The 22,552-nt window shown below is 39.6% G+C and overlaps 1 protein-coding gene across 1 annotated transcript in view; it reads left to right on the forward strand.

Annotated features, from left to right (window-relative positions):
- The window catches only part of LOC134337000 (collagen alpha-1(X) chain-like), a 61,368-nt gene that overhangs the window by 18,888 nt on the left and 19,928 nt on the right, over positions 1-22,552 (forward strand). The window contains exons 3-7 of the mRNA XM_063031740.1: positions 1,434-1,507; positions 6,821-6,875; positions 8,657-8,712; positions 18,970-19,131; positions 21,472-21,998. Coding sequence (XP_062887810.1) covers positions 1,435-1,507; positions 6,821-6,875; positions 8,657-8,712; positions 18,970-19,131; positions 21,472-21,998 — 873 coding nt within the window. The 5' untranslated portion in view covers position 1,434. The remainder of the gene's footprint in view (positions 1-1,433; positions 1,508-6,820; positions 6,876-8,656; positions 8,713-18,969; positions 19,132-21,471; positions 21,999-22,552) is intronic.

A 22,552-nucleotide genomic window follows, 5' to 3' on the forward strand; every position in this document is an offset into this window, starting at 1 on the left:
TTACGAATAAAGAAAATAATTTAAAATTCAAAGTGTTGCTTACCTGAGAGTGAGCATTAAGAGATTGGCAAAACAGGTTGGTGTGCACAAGTCATGAGAAGTGGGCAGTAAATTTGTGGCGAGAGGGGTTGTCAAAACCAAATGTATGAGGATTCAGTTTCAGATGAATTGAGGCTAGAGTTGAGTCAGGTGATGTTACAGCCCTGGAAAAAGGGAGTGAAACAATGGAGACATAGATATCTGGTTGGTAATCTATCTCAGAGCAAATATGAGGTCAAGGTTGTGAATGATTTGTTTAAGTTTCAGGCAAGTGCCATGGAGAGAAAGAGATTTCATTAGAAATGCTATATGGACAGGACTCTGCTCAATGGCTTTGACTTTCGCAATTTAATTGGGAAATAGGCATAATAATAACCCTAATAGCACAGAATCAAATATCGCTATGATGATTGTACGTTCTAGTATCAATTGTTTGGCGACAATAAAGTATAAAGTATAAGTACAGCACAGTAACTATGAGTGTGACTTAAAGTTAAGAGGTTTGTGTTAAGAATCACAAAAATGCTAACTCATTAGCACTGCAAACTGTTTTTTTTTATTATGGAATATGTAATAATGCTCTAATTCTAGATAAAGTTTAAACTATTTGTCTGTGAAGCAAATCCATATGTAATCAGCGCAATATAAAATGGTCCTTAACTTCAACACTTCTCCTTTCCAGATTCAGAGACCCAATTCATTTAATTACTTAGAGAAAGCTGAATACTTTAATTATAACTGGGCAGTTATGTAAAATAACCCCAACACACCTCTAAAACTGCAATTCCTGTTTTACAATGATCAAATACTTCAATAAAACCATGCAAGAATTGAAGAAATCCTGTTAGCAACTGCCAAGATGCTAGTTAGCAGTCCAAATTTTATCATTTTCTCAAAAAGGGTCCTTCAGGGGAAATTTCTTACAATTAAAAAAAACCTGGGGCTTTAATTAAAGAACAGCTCTTGTTAAGTTTGGTGCAGTGTGTGATTGATTCTGTCCTGAGCCTGTATTGTAGAAAATTATATAATTCATGGTGTATAGTGACAAGCCAGAGAGGGACACACTGTGCCCACTATGGGAGGGGCTAATCTATTTAAAAGGCTGAAATTCTGAAACATATTCAGAGAAATTCTGAAAGCCCAAGGTGAGTGACAGTCACTTGCTGTCAAACTTGTCGCCCTTTATACAGCCCACTGACAACCAAAAGTAGTGCTGAGGATTTAAGAACTGAGTTTGGGTTTAAAGATAGAACAGGCCACTGACGTAGAAATGAAACTTTTTTTTTACAGTTCCCTAAATTCCAAAATCAGCTAAATCCCCACTATTTATAGTTCCATTTTGCAAACTTTCAGCTTGAATTGAGTACTGAATTTATTTGTGTCTTTGTTCTCAGAATGATGCCTTTTTGGGTGATCGGCATGCTCCTGGTGGAGTTTTCGCTGTGTCAGTTTCTCGGGCCTCGAGCAGGTAAGAAAATGAGTCCGTCCAACACTTCTGTTCAGTCTTATTCTGTCTGAGGGAGTAAGGTACCGGGAATGAGTATTAATGCAGTAAGTAAGCTTTACTATAAATATAAATGACTGATTAAATAGCAGGCAAAGGAGATTCCTGTATGTACAGTCTACATGTGTGTTGTTTCATACTCTGTCCTCTAGTGTCAGCACAGTGTCAGGGTATTAGGTTGTTGCTGTGTAAGGCATGTATCTCACTTGGACCATGTAGTTTGTCATCCCCAATACCTGACTTAACAGTAAATGTTGGAAGAATCACACAAACTATTTTTCTACTTTAACTTAGCTAGTGTTTTAACATAACACCGCCAAGGATGGTCCCAAACCTGGCTGCGGAAAGAGGAGGGATGGCTAGCAAACCCATCCCGTAAAAGCCCAGAGCCACAGAAACATCAACAGAAGCTGGGACAGAGGATTCAGGCGAGCTGCTGTTGATAGCCTATGCCGCAGTAGGGGTGAAGGGCTTAAAAGATCGAAGGAGAGTGTTTTAGTACATAAATTGGCTAATGAACGAGTGGTGCCATTTTCTTACTCGGGCTTCTTAATATTTTACTTAGTGATAGACAAACATTATTGTGCACCTAGATGCCCCAATGTCTTTGTTAGGTCATTATTTATGAAATGACGGAAAGATAACTTCACTTGATATTAATCAGAAACCTTACTGGTAGTCTCGCTTAGAGATCCTTAACTGACACACTTCTGAGTAAAAACCATCATGTGACCTTTAGCCTTAATCTTTGTATCTGCTATTTGCATAGCCATGCACTTCATACTGGTACATGATTCTAAGCTTTCAAAGTAGGTGCATTTATAAAATAAGATAACAGATGTAATATTTATTTGTTGCTGATATTGCAATATATTATTGAAAGTACATTGACATTCAATTATAGAATTCTCCTCACAAAAAGCAGAAATGGCATCCAGTGATGGATGATAAATGCTAACGACATTCACCTGCTGGGAATGAATATAAAACAAAAAGACATCAAAAATCTGTCTCTGTAGTCAGATAATCAAGGATGAGGAGGATTGATAAAAAGATTTAGAATGACAAGAAGGAGAATTCAGGTATAAAGTTCACCTCTGAAGTTAATTGATGGCTCATGAGTCATTTAGAATTACACTGAATAGGTGAAAAAAGTGTTTGAAGGAAAATATGAACGGTGCAGAGATTAAGATTGAAGAAATTTCCTCAGTGATACCAATATTGATTGATTGAACTGATCTAATTGAGGAAATAATTTTACCATCTGGCATCCTTTATCTAGAAAGCAGATAGGTCTTGGTATGGTACGAGAAACTGGATGTGACTGGGTTTTGAAACAAACTGACAGCCATGATAAAACATTGTTAGTGCTAAAAGATTGTAAAATAGTGACCTGAAGTCCCGAAGGTGCGGCATGGTTGTGCTGTGGTGTGTACGGGTCGATTTGAGGTGGCAGGGTCCAGGCCCGAGAGCGAGGGATGAGCCAATGTACAGCTGTTGCTGGAGTGGACCTGGAGGCGATTCAAAGCGGCAGATCCGAAGTGAGGTGAGGCAGAATCAAGGCAGCAGGGCCCAGGCCTGAGAGCATATTAAAGCAGTAGGGCCTGGCTCCAAGAATGAGGAATGAGATGAGATTTGACATTTTAAACACCAGGCCAGATTAAAAAGGTCAGGATATCGGAGCTGGAGATGAGGGGGTGTCCACTGTTCAGCTCACTGACCAGCGAGGTTTAGTCATCTCTGAACTGAGGCTGTGGCCTGTAACTAATGGGCTACGGGATCTGCTGTCTCTGGCTTCCTGGCAAAGAACTCTCTTTCATAAACACTGGTTCGGATTATTATTTGATTGCGTTTTATTGCTTGCTGAATTTGTTCTTTTATTTTTGCTCATTGGGTGTCTGGCGTCTTTTTTTTACGGAGTTCTATTCAGTTACTTTATTTTATAACTGTCTATAATGAGACGAATCTAAAGGTTGTATATAGTACACATACTTCGATAATAAATGTACTTTGAACTTTGAAAACAGATTAATAAAGAAGAGAACTCAGACACTGTGCAACTAAAACTGATTCTATGCTTATTTTACACCAGTTTAAAAGCATTTTTCACTTTATTACTGACCATTAGAAACATTTTGTGTTCTTCAGTTTACTGGTCACACCATTTAGATTGTAAGTAACACTACTCACAGGGATATATCATCCTCTAATTTTTAAAATCTTTTAAATTTGCAAATGGTTCACTCTATTAATAGATATCTTGACGGTTCTAGTATATGCCTCTATAATGTGTCTTTCACATAGATTATGACTATATGCCTCTCTCAAGTTTTCAGATAGGGCCTCAGTTAAACTGATCCTAACACTGTATAATCCTACTTTGTTAGATTATTTCCAACTGGAAACATTCCTCTGTGTGACACAATAATACATACCAATAATAATCCAATTTATTATTTACACTAATTTTCAGGACAATAGCTTCGGAAAAGTTATGAGTCGTAGGGCTTCTGAAATATGAGAGAAACATGTATAATTGCAAAATGCAGAGGAATCTGTTCAAAGTAAATTTATTATCAATGTATGTATATGTTACGATTCACTACCTTGTGATTCATTTTCTTACAATTAATGGGTAAAAAAGAAATGCAATAGAATTTTATGTAAAACTATACATCAACAGACAAAGACTGACAAATAACCAACCAATGTGCAAAAGAAGACAAATTATGCAAATAAAAATAATACCAAGAGCATGAGTTGTAAAGAGTCTTTGAAAGTGCATCTGAGGTTTATTCCAATTATGGGTACATTTAAGGCAGAGGTTGATAGATTCTTGATTTAATCAGGGCATGAAGGGATATGGGGAGAAGGCCAGAGATTGGACTGAAAAGGAAAATGGATCAGCCATGATGAAATGGTGGAGCAGACTTGATTGGCCAAATAGCCTAATTCTGCTCCTATATCCTATGAAGGTGTCTAAAATATGAGGATGAAAGATATTGTTGTGTGGAAAGGTTTTGGCAACTAAGTCATGCTTAACTAGAGCAGAATCTCAAAGACACATGATAATACAGGTCCACAATCCCTTATCCGAAATCCTTGGGGCCAGTTGCATTTTGGAATTCAGAATTTTTCAGATTTCAGACCCACCCTCCCCCCCATACCAAAAAAAACACGTACTGTATGCTCAAGTCCCTTATTTAACCTGTCTCAGTGTGGTGGACTTTAGGATCCGGCGGCGCACCAAACCTATGCACATCCTCCCGTATACTTGAAATCATCTCTAGATTACGTATAATACCTAATACAATGTAAATGCTATGTAAGTAATTATTATACTATATTGTTTAGGGAATAATGACAAGAAGAAACTTTATTTCCAACACAACATTCAATAAAACATAAAAATATACAGGTTCAAACGAACCGAATCAAATACATGGTAAATGACTTATTGGAATAAATGTAGAACGTCACTGTCACTATAAAACTTCAGTAACTTGTCTTTCTCTTTATTTAAATCATATACAGTCGTAGTTCTGACACTATTTTCTTCAGTAAGATGCCGCACAGACACACCACGATCAAGCTTCTGCAAAAACTCCACTTTCTGCGTTATTGATAATGATAGATGCTTCCTTCTCTTTTTCTCATTGTTACCCATAGAGGTATCTGCAGCTCCTTTTGACATTCTAACAGTGAAATTAAACACAAAGTCAACAGTGAACACAAAATATCAGCGAACAGCAAATGCACGTGTAACCAGTACGAGCGCTGAGCCACAACTGAAGTCTGGCAGCCTCTGCTAGTGCTGCCATGTCACACCTGAGTGACGTCAGCTGTCAGCGAAAAAAACTTCGGTTTTCAGAGCTTTTTGGATTTCAGAATTTCGTTAAAGGAATGCGCACCTGTACTCTTCAAAATAATGAAGAATTTTGAAAAAAGTAAATAGTTAAAAACTACATTCATTGAGTATTAGCGGTAAAAAGATTTGGGAACAAAACAAAAGAAGAATCTAGGAAGAAGGTATGAATCAGAGTCAGATTTTTTTTATCACAGACACATGAAATGAAATTTGTTGTTTAACAGCTACAGTACAGTGCAAAGACAAACAAATCTATAAATGATAAAAAAAATAAATTAATAATGCAAGAAAAAGGAACAATTAGGCAGTATTCATGGGTTCATGGACTGCTCACAAATCTGATGGCGAAGAGGAAGAAGCAGTTTCTAAAGCATTGAGTGTGTGTCTTCATGCCCCATACTTCCTCCATGATGGTAGAGGTCATATTCTGGATGGTGAGATGGGTAGATGCCAGTGAGGAGTTTTACAGGAGTGCGATCTGCTGGTTGAGTGGAGATGTGGGGCAAAAAAAGCAGCCTAGCACTCACCAAGACTCTAGGAACTGATTGTGGACCTCAGGAGGGAGAATTCAGGAGGACACATCCCAACCCTCATTGAGAGGTCGGTGGTGGAAAGAGTGGGCACTCTGAGTAACTGGGTGTCAGTATCACAGATGGTCTATCCTGGCCCAATACATTGATGCAATCACAAAGCTGGCATGCCAGCAGCCTACTTTTTAGGAATTTGAGGAGATTTGGTAAAATACCAAAGTCTCTTGAAAATTTCTGTAGATGTCGGTTCTTCAAGAAAGTGGCATCCATCATTAAGATAGATTTTATACAGAGAGTGTCAAAACAGTGAAGAAAATAAAATGGCTAAAATTTGATTATTAAAAAGATTTGGGAGATGAGTAGTAGAATGTGTCTGCATGGACCCTCCCATCTGCTTGATCAGGCCTGACGAGCATTTGTAGCCTAATGTCTGTTTTCAGCAAAGATCTTGATGTTGTAAAATACCTTAAACTTTGTACAATCCCATTATGGATTTTAAAGGGGTCTTTTACAAAACAAAGAGAATATTTAACTTCTCTGTATGATTGCAATTGCTGGGCAAGGTAGACTATTTTTCTAATTCGATGCTAATGAATTCTGAGGTCCAACACAATATTGGTGAAGTAACTATGGAAAGGAATCTTTCTGAAAATGTTTCATAGTCAATAATGGAGAATGATAGAACTGAGAGTTTCATATCTTATCAACTATTTTTCCTGTGTAGTTTTAGTATTTTGTAATTCCTTGTTAATTGATTAAATTGTATGAAATATTGATTCTTAGCCACCTTCCAGTAGTTCCAGGTGCTGAAAAAGAGGTATTCTTATCAGGCAGGAACTGACTCTTGTGTAACCCACCATATTTCTGATCTGTCTTTAGGTTCTAATGAAGACAATAAGCTGATACGGAGGGGATTCTGGCCGAATAATGACTAGTAGGTACTTAGTTCAATAACCTGCTCTGAGACATAGTCACTGAGCTGCCTGTAAATGAGTACACTCACAGTACATTTAACTGTTCTTTCAAATGGCCTGCTCAACCTCTCCATGTGTATTTAAATTAGATTAGATTCAACTTTATTGTCATTGTGCCGAGTACGGATACAAAGCCAATGAAATACATTTAGCATCTGACCAGAAATGCAAAGAATAGTGTTATTTACAAAATAACTGCAAATAAAAAGTAAGTGCTACAGCACACAAATATAAAAGTACTGAGACAGTACAGTATGGGTGCAATACTGCTTAGCGCTGTGATGTGAGGTTCAGCAGTGTCACAGCCTCAGGGAAGAAGCTCTTCCTGTGCCTGCTGGTGCAGGAGTGGAGGCTCCTGTAGCGCCTACTGGATGGGAGGAGAGTAAAAAGTCGATGGTTAGGGTGAGATGCATCCTTGATAATTCTTTTCGCCCTGTCCAGGCAGCGTTTATGGTAGATGTTCTCAATGGTGGGTAATTGGGTGCTGATAATCCGCTGGGCAGTTTTCACCTCCCACTGGAGTGCTTTGCGGTCCAATACAGGACTATTGCCATACCACACTGAGATGCAGTTGGTGAGTATGCTCTCAAAAGTACAGCGGTAGAAGTCCGTCAGTGTCCGGGGACAGAGGTGAGCTTTCTTGATGCTCCGCAGGAAATAAAGTCACTGTTGCACCTTTTTGATCAGGATGGAGGAGTTCAGGGACCAGGTGAGATCCTCGGAAATGTGGACACCAAGGAATTTGAAAATTGATACACGATAATAAACACTGGTCTTACTAGTGATATCTGCATCCTGTCAAGAAATATAAAAGAGACTTAGTTTCATAGAGGGAAAACACAACTGATGTATGAGAAGAGATTGAGTTTGAGGGACCTATAATATTCACTAAAGTGCTGAGGAATGAAAGAAAATTTCACTCTTATTAAAGGCATTCTGAAAGTCTAGTGCAGCACATCAGTGCTTCTCCCCTATCTATTTTACCAGTTACAGCTGGAAAAGAAACTCTTATAGATTTGTTAAGGATATTTTCCCTTTTATAAACCCCTTCTGACCTTGTTCAATGCAATCCATCACAAGCGTCTGTTACTGCAGCCCAAATAACAGAAATTACTTTTAATTGAATGAATATTAATAAGAAGTATTTAAAGAATAATGTGTAATCAATTTTGAAACTGAAAGAATTCATCCTTGCTGGGTGTACCTCAACTGGAAGCATTTGTGGTTTGATTTGGATAACAGAGCAAAACCTAGGGCCAGAAGGCACAACCTCAGAATAGAGGGATGCCCATTTTGAATGGAGATGAGGAAGAATTTCTTCAGCCAGAAGGTAGTGAATGTGTGGAAATCATTTCCACAGGTGGCTGTGGAAGCCCAGATCATTGGGTGAACTTGAGGTGGAGGCTGATAGATACTTGATATCAGGGTGTGAAAGGTTATGGGGAGAAGGCAAGAGAATAGAGTTGAGAGGGAAAATCAATCAGCCATGATCAAATGGCAGAGCAGACTTGATGGACCAAATGGCCTGTATCTGCTCCTCTGTCTTAAGGTTAAATGTGAAAATTTGTGGTCAGGTGACAAAATTGCTCATTGTGAATTCAGAGTGATGAAATATTTTATACTGAAACCACATTCTTTCCACTCTTGATCACATCCAAACCTAAAATATATATCTGCCAAATACTACCAAAAATATTTCCAGACCCTTTTAGTTTAATTTCAGCTCCTTCTATTTTACCAGTTTTAATCCACCGGAGTCCCGTTCCAGCCAGTACGGATTTCAAAGACAATATCACCGTGAGTTAAGTAACAGCTTTAATTACAATTAAGATGAGAGGAATGTCTTAACAATTATATTAAACTCAGTGTTAATAAATTAACTTTGTTGAATGACCCTTGTATTCTGTGCTTCATGGATGCTTCAATTATTTTATACAAGATTTCCTGTCCTCTCTGGTAACGATTCTGCAATGATGGCAATTGTTAATACATGAATATTTTTACATCCGTTTGAATATATGGCACATAAGATTTTATACACCTCTTGTTTTACATAAGTAAAAAAACAAAAGCTCATCGGTTTTTGCTTCCTATTTCTCTTTAAAGCTGAGTTTTATCCTCTGCAAGGCAAGGATCACCAATTATCACCACTGACCTTAGTTCCACCTCTCCTCTTTCAGCCCAGGCACTGCTGAAAAATTTGTTGATGCCTTTTCAGCCTTGATAATTTCCCATCCGCATTTCCTGATGGCTCTGCTTGCATGAAGACCCTATTACCCATCACAGCTGAGCTTACTGAGGGGCTCTTCATTGCTTTTTTCATGTATGCCAATGTAGACTGAATAATTGTCGTCAAGGCTGAATGCAGATAGTTCAAAGTTTCAAAGTTCAAAGTAAGTCTATTATCAAAGGGCATGTATTTCACCATATACTACTCTGAGATTATTTTTCATTCACAGTAGAACAAAGAAATACAATAGGATCAACGAAAACCTACAAACAAAAAGACTGACAAACACCCAATATGCAAACGAAGATAAACTGTGCAAATACGAAAACACACATGCGGATACGCAATAGATAGATAGATAAATGAATGAGCAAATAAATAAACAAAACTGAAAACATGAGTTGTAGAGTCCTTCTCATTTCTGCCATCAGGGAAGAGATACAGGAGGGCGGGGGAGAGAGAGAGAGAGAGAGAGAGAGAGATAGTGAGTCCATAGGAAGTGGAATCAGTTCTGTTTTGAGGTGAGTGAAGTTATGCATGCTGGTTCTGAAGCCTGATGGTTGAAGGGTAATAACTGTTTCTAAACCTGGTGGTGTGAAACCTAAGGCTCCTAGATCTCCTTCCTGATGGCAGCAGTGAGAAGAGAGTAGCCTGGTTAGTGGGAGTCCTTGATGATAGATGCTGTTTTCTTGTAGTAGCACTCCTTGGCAATGTGGTTAATGGTAGGAAGGGCCTTTCCTGTGATGAACAGGTCTGAATACACTACGTTTTGTAAGCTTTACTGTTCTAAGGCATTGTTGTTTTCATACATTGCTCCATACATTGTTGTTTGAATGCAACTTGTCAGAATAGTCTCCACTGTGCATTTATGGAAGTTTGTCCAAGTTTTAGATGACATGCCAAAATTAGCGCGAACGTCTAAGAAAGCGGAAGCTCTGACATGCCAGCTCTGTAATGCCACTTATGTGCTGGTCCCAGGACAGATCCTCTGAATTGATAATGTCAAGGAATTTAAAGTTACTGATCCTCTCCACCTCCGATCCCCTATCGAGGACAGTGTCACGTACCCCGTGACGGGTTCAAGAACCAGCAGAAATGGAACACACTTTGGAGTCTGGTTTTGCTATTAACTAATGGTATTTATTAGTAACTATGCAAAACAGTAATATAAAATCAGATAAATCAAACAGGTTAGCAATGATTATATGTATATATAAGTGTGGAAATATAAAAACTAAGTTTCTTCAAGCCTAGGGGTAAATGGATACAGTCTTACGATGGTGAGTGAAGTTCAGTTCAGTTCCTGGTATTGAATTGTGTAATGATGGAGAGAATTATTTGTAATCCAGGGTAAATGTTGAGAGAAGGCAATTACATTGATATCCCACAGATCCCATGACAGCAATACAAAATAACAATAGTAGTAGGTTTTATCTCCGAAGTTGTTCCACTCCACACACGAAGTATCACTGATAGTGATCTTCAACGAATATCCTTTCAACATAAGTGCTACCACACCTGGATTCAGCTACTGGTCATCCCAAAGTGGTGGCCACAGGATACTCCAACAGAATCCACGTATGGATTATCACCAACAGTAGTCTATCACTGAGGTACCGTCTTCAAATGGTAAAGCTACCAACCCAGGCAAGGATTATCACACACAGGTAGTTTCCACACAAGGTTACCCCAAACACGCAACATGATAGCCACTTATCCAGTTCCACGACATACGAAATAACTCCAACAGTGATTTGCCACAGGGGTGCCTTTCTTCAGTTAACTACCACACCCAAACAAGGGTAACATACAAGTGGTATTCAAAAAGCTACTCCCCTCACCAGAGAACCCACTCTCGTAGATTAACTACGTGACAGTCACACCTTTGTATTCGAATGGAACTCAATCTCACCCTTACGGGCTACTTAGGAGAGAGTCCAAACAGTGACCTCTTTATCACGAGATTTCTTCTGTTTCAAACCTTCCTCTCCCCTCTGCAAACTTCCTCTAAAGTCACCGAATGTGACCACAACAAAGGGGTCCATTCTTCTGTGGTGGAATTATCAACCCAGGTGAGGGTTGGGCACATGAATAACTTCCCACCGGTCACACCTTTTCCACACTACGAGAGTCACTGATCGATCCTCCTGATCGATCCTCCAAAAACCCACTTTTCTGTGGGCACAACAAAGCTCATCCAGTGTCCAAAATCATGTGTCTGCGCGTCTATCAGCTGACCTTCTATTTAACTCACCACGCTGAACACCAGCTGTCCATCAAATAGCTCCTCCCTTCTCTCTCTGTAAGAACACAGAAGCAGGCAGTGTCCTTGCAAAAGTTTAAACAGGCTGCAGAGAAACTATAACCCCCCATCTCAAAGCCGTCTTCGCCTCGCTCTCTCTTAATAACAAGGTGCATGTGTTGAACAACTCTCTGTCTCTTTTTAAAGGTATAGTCCATAAAAAAATGACCCCTGGGGTACATAACAACAGGCTCACGGTCCTTCCTCCTGTAGTCAATAATCAGCTCTTTGGTAGTAAAATCATATCTCACAAGTTCCCATTCATTTCAATTTGAAGCACTGATCTTTATGTTTGATTTCCTTCAGTGTTTCAACATTCTACAATGTTGTTTCAAATCCTCATTGAATTCTTTTCTGAATATGGCCTCATGTTCCTCCCTCTTACAATACTAACTTTGAATGACATACTGTATATATAGACATCTAAACTGCCAACTTTGTCATTTCCATTCTAAGTTCTCCCATTTTTCTTTAAAACCTTCCTAACAACCTTGGTCTCTAACAAGGCTTTTGCTATACCTCCAAAAAGCATATTTATGCCTACTTTTGATTGAATATGTCCACCCATTGTTTTGAAACTTTTTATCCAATGTAAACGGACATTATTGATGATATTTTTGTTGATCAATTACCCTCAATCTGCATCAATTTTCAAATTCGTTCAACAAACATTCAACAATTTGCCACTCAAAAATTCTGAGCTGTGAAATGTCATTTTTTTCCCCCATTCTTCAGCAGTGTTGTCCTTGCCACGGAGTCTTTATTGGCATTTTTCATTTATGTCATCGTGACAGTGCCCTACAGATTCCATTGCAGATTGAATTATTGGAATGGGACTTGGAGATTGTGGAGAGTGGATGGTGCTTTGTTGTAATTTTATGCAGATATTTTCATGTTACCATTTATTGCAGGTAGTGCTTTTCAGATATTAGCACTGAAGGTACTCTCAATTTTGCCATGCTACTTGTAGTGTATTTAATATTTCAGTAATGTTTGAGTAATATTGTAAATATATAGCTTGATTAAGCATTCTTTGATGCATAATTCATTGTGGGTTATATGTAAGACGTACATGAATGGCATACGTCATTACAACACCACGTCATATGTGCATGCTTCACTAAAGTAAAAGTAAATAGACCCATATCCCCAGCTCCCAGGTTTTCTTTTGAATACTTTCTGGAGTTAGAAAACATAACAGTAATTAGTAATTTTAAAAACAAGCCCAAGAGGACTACCTACATTTTGAAGAACAGCACATACTTTTTCTTCGCAAGAGGAGCGAGATGTTTGTGGTTAAAAAAATGTTCAGCATGTGATTCTTTAGAGGAGAAGAGGAGGCAGTCAAGTTTAAAAAAGGCAGAAAATGGACAAAGTTAACAAACAATAGATACAGCCGTGGGTTCATAAACAGTGAATACTAGGTGATAATAGTAATAAATAAAAAAATAGAAGGAATGGCTGTCTACATTGGAAACATAAATGTGTTCAATTGCACAATAAATAAATAGATAATATATTCAGAATGAATTGACCATTATTTTGAAGCAAATGAAATAGCTAATGAAACGTCAGTGTCAGTGTTAATAAGTGCAATTGGTGGAAAAGCAAACAGTTTACTTAGAGGTTTAACTGCTCCAATCAAACCAGCTGAAATGAGCATTGCTGATATTATGAACATTATGCAGGAAGCTTTAGAACCGAAACCATTATTGATTGCAGAAAGCTTTACGCTTCGTAAGTGGAATCAAAAAGAAGGGGAATCAATATCAGCTTAGATGGCTGAATTGAAGAAATTGTTGATGTATTGTCTTAATAATGATGCACAGAGAGATTGCGTAGTTTGTACAATCTTAAAATAAAACATTCAAAAACGCTTCCTAACTGAATCACAACTCACATTTAAAAGAGCGGTTGAAATTGTTGAACCAATAGAGAGGGGAAAAAAACAAATCATACAAACATTAAAAGTAGGCAAATAGCACTCATAAGAAGTGATGAAGCCAGTCATCACTGCAGTCAGAGCAGGCCACAGCCTCAGTCCAGCACAGAGATGAGTAAACATTGCAGAGCAGTGAGCAGAACCAGCCCAACCCATGCCTCTGGTCACAACACCCTCCCTTTTCAATCTGTTCCGCATTTAAATTGTTCAAACATCGGGCCATTCCTCACTCTAGGACCTGAGCCCTGTTGCTTCGATAGGCTCTGGGCCTGGACCTCGCTGCCACGTCTCAGTCCTTGCCTCACTTTTCCGTATTGGTCTGATGCTTAGATCAATCAAGCCTCTGGTATTTCCTCTCACTCAGTTTTGGTGGATGGGCTGGGCCTTTGCTCGCCTCGACTTTGCCTTGCCTCCACTTGCCTCAACTCTGCTTCTCCTCTGCTCACCTCTCCATTGCTTCCAGTGATTGTTTACCAGAAGATGTATTATTAATAAAGTATTTAGTTGTATCCTTTGATGTGTGTTGCTTGAATTTCCAGCATCTGCAGGATTCTTCGTGTTTGTAGTTGTATCCTTTGTTTTGTTTCCTGCTGATAAGTAGTCGCGGGGCTTCATCAGCGCCATCTTAAACCAAAATTATGTTACCATTGTAACAGGGGATCACATACACCAGACCAATGCAAGATTAAAGGAGAAACTTGCAGAAAATGCAGCAAAGTAGGACACATACAAGGAGCTTGTGGGGGCAGACGAAAATAAATGGACTGCTCAGGGAAGAGAAAAAGATAAAAGTCAAGTTTTAGTTTCAAAAGGAATACTAATCTGCATGCTATTATGAAAAAATCTGGTAAAAATGAGTGACACAGGACTGAGTAGCTTTGAGATTTACAGTGTGAAAACTAACAACAGACAAGCAATATGGCTTATACCAGAAGTGAACAACAAATTAATTAGAATGGAATTGGACACTACTCAGTTGTTCCAGTTGTTACACAACATGATTTTGAATAGCATTTCAGAGACACTGAACTGAAGCCTGCAGATATCCAGCTAAGAAATTATACCAGAGAAAAGATAACTCCTGTGGGAATGATATTCATAACAGTGAAATACAACAACCAACAAGCCACATTGGGCTTGTATGTGATGAAAGCAGGATGGCTAGTACTGTGGAATCATAATTGGCTGAAACAACTACAACTTGATTGGAGACCAATCCACCCTTTGCATGCCACATCCCTGCAACACAGTCAACTGAAAGAGAACTAAGAAAGGTACTGGATAATGCCACAGCAGTGTTCAAGGATAGCAATGGAAAACTCAAACATATCAAGGGTAAATTAGTGCTAAATGAAAATGCCACACCCAAGTTTTGCCACGCCCATCCAGTTCCTTAAACCATTTGTGATAAAGTAGCCAGTGAGCTCAATCACTTTGGAGGATGAAGGAATTTGTTCCAAAGTTGAGTGGAGCCCAAGGGCAACCCTGAAGGTCCCAGATGGAAAGAAGAATGGATCTGTTAGGACCTCTGGTGATTTTAGGTGATTTTAAGGCCATCATCAACCTAGTACTGAAAGTAATTCAATCTGCCCAGGATAGAGGATATCCTTGCAAATCTTTCTGGAGGGAAACACTACAGCAAAGTGGATTTAGCTGAGGCTTACCTACAGGTGGAGATGGAAGAAGAGTCCAAATTGTTTCTCACCATAAACACTCATGAAGGCCTTTATTGCTATTATGGGCTTATTTTTGGAGTCGCATCTGCGCCTGCACTCTGGTGGGAAGCTATGGACCAGGTGCTGCAATACTGCCCAGGCACTCAGTGTTACCCAGGTAACATCATTGTTACTGGTGAGGATGACAAGGAACATCTCCAAAATATCAAGATAGAGCTAAAAAAAAGTTAGATTATGGGCTTAGAACATGGCGTGACAAGTGTGAATTATTTCAGCTAAGCATCACTTACTGTGGTCACACAATTGATGCACAAGGTTTGCACAAATGTGCGGAGAAAATTCAATTAGTGATGATTGTCTCAAGGCTAAAGGACATGTCACAGTTGTGGTCTTTTTAGAATTTGTCAATTACTAAATAATAGGTTCCTGCCAACCCTGGCTACTGTGCTCCACATCTTGAAGTTATTACTACAGATCAGGAAGAAATGGCAATGGACAAAAAGGTGTGGGGTGGCTTTCCAAAAGGCAAAGGAAATAGTGACATCAGACACTGTAGTCACACATTATGATCCACGCTATCCAGTGAAGCCTACTTGTGATGCATCTCCGTTTGGTATATGTGGAGTCACATGACAAGTTATGAGTGATGGAAGTGCATCACGTTCCCTGACCAGTCCACAGAAAAATTACACACAGGTTTACAGAGAGGAATTGAGTCTGGCATGGGCTGTAAAATGTTTCAATCAGTACTTGTATGGGAAAGAGTTTACGTCACATCACATCACATCCATAACCTTTGCGTTACATTCCCATACTGCTGCAGAGGAAAATTACATACAGTCTGACAGAGAGGACTTGAGACTGGTTTGGACTGTAAAACATTTCAAACAGTACGTTTATGGGAGAGAGTTTACCCTCAATACTGATCATCAACCACTGGAGTCCATTTTCAATCTACAGCAGCAGTGTGAATGCAGAGATGCACTCTTTTTCTTAGAGAGCAAGATTACACGGTCGAATTCAAGAGGACAACCAATCATAAAAATACTCATAGATTGTCCCATTTACCCTTGGAAAAGGAAATAGCTGAAAAATTTACCGAAGAGGACACTCTTTGATGTATCCTCCCTAATACGAAATAGAAGTATTCCTATTATGGCAGCAATGATCCAAAGGACAACCAGAAAAGACCCCACACTGTCTCAGGTCTACACGACCACCCAAAATGTGCAGCAGAAATTCCAGCTCCTCTATTATTATCAACGTCAGGATGTAGTTGCCCTTGATAGGGGTTTGCCTTTCATGGAGAATGAGAGTTGCTGTACCATCTGAACTGAGAGCTATGTTGGAGCAGCCACATGCCTGTCATCTAGGCTTTGTTAAAATGAAAATGTTGGCTCGAAGCTTTGTCAAATGCCCTGGGACAGACAGATGAGCAGATTGAGTAGCCTGCCTTGCACTGTGTGGGATAGAAACTTGTCCAGCAGTGACTCTCCATCACTGGGAAAGGCCTGCACCGCCCTGGCAGAAGATTCACGTGGATTTTTCTGGACCATTCATGGGCACAAATTTCCTGGCGGAAAGGTTTTTCCAGAGTCTAAAGGATGCACGGTGAGCACTGTCAGCAGAACATACTACTCTCACACTGAATCAGTAGCTCGCCAATTTCCTCCTGCCATATCTCAATACAGCACAGACCACGCACAACAACTCACCAGCTATGCTGTCCCTGTGTCATCCCTCGCTCTCACACTTGGATCTCCTCAAACCCGATCTCAGGAGGAGCTTACAGGACAAACAGCTGAGACAAACTAAGGGCTCCTCAAACAAGGAAATTCAACATTTCCCTCCTGGACAAGCAGACCTGGCGAGGGACTACAGAAGTGATCAAAAATGGGTACTTGAAACCACGAAGGACAGGACTGGAGCGCTCTCCTACACTGTGGAGATTGCATCTGATATCATCTGGAGATGACATGTCAACCAGTTGAGGAAAGCAGAGTCAATTGTTAGAGAAGAAAGGTGCCCAGAGCTGTCAAAACCACTTCCTGAAGTCCCAGAGTCAACTTCTACAACCACCACAGAGGAGGCCACAGAACCTGAGATTGTTTCACAGCCACAAGTCTCACATGCTAAGCATGGCGAATACCAACCCCCCCCAACCCCCTTTGTCAGGAAAGACGTTATCCCACAGAGTAAGAAATTCTCCACAGTGATTAAATCACTGGGCCTGAATGGGACAATTTAAAATGTACTAATCTGTGAATGTCTGTATAGTAGTTGTACTATGTAGTATATAGTTGACATGCATTCTGTGTTGAGTTGGAGTTCACAGCTAAGCAGGGAGGAGCGTTGTGTACTAAATATTGTAATTATATTGTTTGATTAACCATTAATTGTATACATAATTCATTACTGTTTGTATGTAAGAAATACTGTCTGTGAATGGCATACGTTTTTACGCCACCATGTCATTTCCGCACGCCTCACTGAAGTAAAAGTAGGTAGACCTGCATTCCTGGCTCCCATGTTTTTCTTTCAATGAATTTCTGGAGTTACAAGTCCTGCCAAGACATACCATGTCTTGAGATTGCCCTTGTTTACTTATTTTATCTTAGGAATGTGAAGATCTATCGAACAGGTGCTTTAAGACAGCAAACCTGAAAACTGACACGGAAAATCTCAGCCATATTGTTTCTTGCATCAAGATTCACTCATCCACCACCACTAAACTTATTGAGGGGCTGTGATGAACTAACTGAGGGATTCACCTCTTACTTTAAAAGAGATGTACCTTTCTCTTTAAAAAACCCTCTCTTAAACTACATAGAAGAAAGAAAGAGCAGTCTTCAAACCCTACCAATTCTGGGCAGGTTACTTTGTTTCTTTCTGTGCACAAATAGAGACCTGGAGTTTAAGCAAATAGCACTGACAGCCATAGCCACCAATGTGTGTGATATTATCGGCAGCCCTTTGATACTCTTTGACCTGCAATCTTTCTTTCTTTCACCTTTTTCGAGGCAAAATGCAGCTCTAACTCTCCGATCTGTCCTCGTGCCCACCCACCCCCAGGCTTCCCACATTCTGTAGTTTACTACTGAAATTTTATACATCCCGATTCTTCTCAAGTATTTGAAGATACCATCGGGATATCCCACCTGTTCAATTCCTGTTTATGAACAGATTGCAATTCCATCTATTTCTGCCCAACTTGCTCTACCACCACATCAAACTCATTGTAATCTGCAAAGTCACCACAAGATAGAAACTAGTTCAAACTGACTTAATCAAGTGCAACTTTGGGATTTCACCCCCCCCCCCCCAACCGTGTACTCACTCCATCAGAGTTTTATTATCCTTCTTCTGTCTGGCCACAGCAACAGACAACTAATAGCAATATGGGAGGCTTTTGTTTTTTCGAAGAAGAGGGAGCATCACTGGGAATATATTTCATACATGGGAAGAATGTTTAAGTTAATATGAAATTATTATTTCTTTAAACTGGAACATAATGTTTGTGTGTCACAAAGAAAAACATCCAATCTTTGGATTGTCCTGAAGCAATCTTTAACAGCTTATAGCTCCTGCAGTCCTGCTGGGATTAAGTTTCACAGCAATGATCCAGTGATAATGAAAAATCAGAAATTTTGTCTAAGTAAAGGTGGCATGTGTCTTAGAGCTGGTAATATTATTCCCTGCTGATATATCCCCCTTCCAGATGTGGAAGTTGTAGGTTTGAGAGGTAACAGTAAAATCATTCCTCTAGTGCTAAAGTATTTAGTTTTATTTTAATAGTTAATCCATTCAGAACATGATTTTTATATCCATGAAGAAATCATGGTATTGTACAAGATACCACATTCTGACACCTTCAAGACTCAAGTGTTTTTTTAAATTTTCCCAGGTATTCGTTGTGGTTGGCCTACTATTCCAAAACATGGATCATGCAGGATCTTTGGAAGGGTAGCCTACTACACCTGTGACCGTGGATTTGCAATGGTTGGCAAAGCAAGATCAGTCTGCATAGCAAACTACCACTGGCAGTTCCCAGCACCTTATTGTGTTGGTAAGAGCTTTAATTTAAAAGCTGATCATCCGGTGCAGAAACCATGAATGCTCTAGGAGATGAGTTGCTATACCTTAGTCTAACAACCATTTTATTTTAAATTAACGGAGAAGAATGAAATATTTTAAAGAAAATTTAAATATTCATACTGGTTTCTCGTGAGGCAGCTTCCAAGTTGGATTGAGTCAAAGCTAAATTCACAGATTGACTCATTGCAAATAACACTTAGACTCCCTGGGATGAAGCCAGTGACTTGATATGCATAAACCTTCTTATTCGAAAATGGGATTCCAATGAAGTCATAATGCTGCATCTTTCATTCTACAAGGAGGAGAAAACAGTAATGAATGCATATGAAAAATAACACACACAAAATGCTGGAGGAACTCAGCAGGCCAGGCAGCATTCATGGAAAAGGGTAAGCAGCTGGTGTTTTGGGCCAAGACCCTTCAACAGACCTGATGAAGAGTCTTGGCCCGAAACGTTGACTGGTTGTCCTTCTCCATGGATGCTGCCTGGCCTGCTGGGTTCTTCCAGAATTTTGTGTGTGTTGCTTTGGATTTCCAGCATCTGCAAATTTCCTCGTGTTTGTGACATATAAAAAGTAGGTGTGTTGAAGTGTGACTGGTATTGTCCACCATGTTCGAAATTCAGTTCAAAATAAAATTTATTATCAGAATATATACAACCCTGAGGTTCTTTTTCCTGTGGGCATACTCAGCAAATCTATGGAACAGTAACTATAAACAGGATCAATGAAAAAGCAAGTAGAGTGTAGAAGACAATAAGCTGTGAAAATGTAAATACAAATAAATAGCAATAAATAATGAGAGCATGAAATGACCAGTGAGATCATTGGTTGCAGGAACGTCTCAGTGGATTGGTGTAATTATCCTCTTTTGTTGAAGTGCCTGATGGTTGAGGGGTAGTAACTGTTCCGCCTAATTCAATTACATCTCTTTGAAAGCATGCTCATGCACCAGTGGATACGCAAGAGTACAATCTGTGCCTCTGATATCGCGCCTTTTCAATCGGTATGGACCACTCACACTATGCTATGCTCTCCATATATAGCCCAGATCTTGCTGGCAAATTGAAGCAAGATCCCAACCATGCTGGCAGATGAGAAAGTCTCCGATTTTCAGACAGGTGCAGAATGGCCAATTGTTTCAGTTGATGCTGCTGCTGAATTTCAAGTTCAGACACATACAAAAGGGACTTGTAGGACTGCAGAAATAAAGTTAAGGAAAGATACATTTCTTCTTTTTCAATGTATTTGACTTGATTTAATTATTTACATTTTAGGTGTTTTTATTTAACTGTAACTTCTAACATTTTAAAACGTAACCTTATTTATTTCTTTAGCCAGAGGCTGATGAATTTGTGGAATTATTTGCCACAGGCGGCTATAGAAATCGGGCCATTGGGTATATTTAATGTGGAGGTTGATAGATTCTTGATTAGTCAGGGTGTGAAAGGTTACAGGAAGAAAGCAAGAGAATGAGGTCGAGAGGGAAATGGATCAGCCATGATGAAATGGCAGAGCAGACTCAATGGGTCAAATGGCCTAATTCTGCTCCTATGTCTTATGGTCTTATGGTCTTACTTCAATTTTGATAGCTTTATCTGTCCTTGAATGTATGGTGCACATGAAATCTGCTGTATGACATTCACCGCTTTTGCAGACAAAGCTGTGGGTGACTTTTGTCGGCTATAGGTAGTCCTGCCTCTTGTTACACCATGGTGCAGGTCTCTGGGAAACTCTGAGTCTGCAAGATAGACCCCCTCACGTCTAGGCCGGGTACATACATAGGACGACAGGTAATGATTTCAGGTGGGTAACTGGTCCACGAGCATCTGGTCCTTAACGGGAAAGAAGCAGGAGGGGATTCTGCTGCAGGGAAAACCTATCAGTGAACACTTCCACTGGAGATGTGAGTTGGTGGGGTGGTTGGAAACTTGCCTGAGTTTGCACTCCTGGTGGAGCTAGCATACATCATCAAACATTAAGAATTGCTGTAGGAGAGGAGATTCCAAGAATGGAGTGTGGACAGCATAAAATGGGAGTATATGAGTTGGAAAGGGTCCTCCAGGAACAGGGAGCACCATATTTGGCAGGTTGATTTGTTCATTCTTTCAAAGTTTCTTTCAAAACCTAAATAGGCCATGTGCAATGTACCTTTCACCCAACTTTACTATGGGGAAAATGATGTGAATTACCATAATTAAAAATCAGTGCATCACCCGTGGAGAGTTAAGGGTTCATTTGATACTGGTAAGAACATCAACCTTTTGTAAGTAGTCGATTGAGACTTAAGGATCTCAATTTCTTTTTTCTAGCTATATACTTTGGACCAAAGGGCCCTAAAGGTTTGCAAGGACCAGAAGGAATGCATGGTGATAAAGGTGATGATGGACAACCTGGACCACGTGGCCAGAGAGGTCGCAGTGGAACACCAGGAATACCAGGCACAGTGGGTGCCCCTGGGCCAGTTGGCTTGTCTGGAAAGGCTGGTCAACAGGGTCCAATGGGTTTCCCAGGTCCAAGTGGTACTGATGGACAAAATGGCCAACCAGGAAGCAAAGGAGATCGTGGAGCGCCAGGAATGAAAGGATATATGGGAGCAAATGGGCCTCAGGGACCCAGGGGAATGAAAGGTGATCCTGGTACAAGGGGAATAGCTGGGGCTATTGCTGTTGCATCAACATCTGCATTTTCAGTTGTACTTGGAAGTAGAAACCCTTCACCTGTCCAATCAATTACCTGGCAGAGACCAATCTACAATGGAGATGGGGACTTTCAGATGAGCTCCGGCACTTTCCTTTGTAGAATACCTGGCGTGTACCATTTTACATATATCTTCCAAGTAAATACAAAGAATGCACATGTTATTTTCAAAATAAATGATGTTTCTGTGTGGAGCACCTTCCAAACTTTTAATTCCTCTAGTGAAATCACATCTGCTAGCTTAATAATTATGCTGAACCATAGTGACGAAGTTTGGTTAGAGACTAAAGGTAACCCTAATGGCATAGCTGAGACATCTACTTTTCTAGGACATTTGATAAGTCCAAGTTTCATGAACTAATTTTGCAATGCTGTCGAGACTTTTCACGTGCTTTGTTTTCAATGCCAGTGGTAGTTCCAAGGTGGAAAAAGACAGTTCAGAAAACTTAGCTTTTCACTTTTTGTGTGTCCAATTCGAATAATAATTTTTGTCATTTTTATTTAAACACACCACTGGGCCAGGCTTCTAACTTATTATAAAATGCAATATATTTTCAATGCTGTTTCATTGTTCATGTTAATAAATGAATCTGAATCTAATGTGGATCAAATTTTTTTAAATATCATAGAATTTTTTAGATAATGCAAAATATGTTTTATGAAGTATCTAATCACTCTTGACTGCTCTGGTTA

This window comes from Mobula hypostoma, chromosome 23 (assembly GCF_963921235.1).
Source record: "Mobula hypostoma chromosome 23, sMobHyp1.1, whole genome shotgun sequence".
Lineage (NCBI taxonomy): Eukaryota > Metazoa > Chordata > Chondrichthyes > Myliobatiformes > Myliobatidae > Mobula > Mobula hypostoma.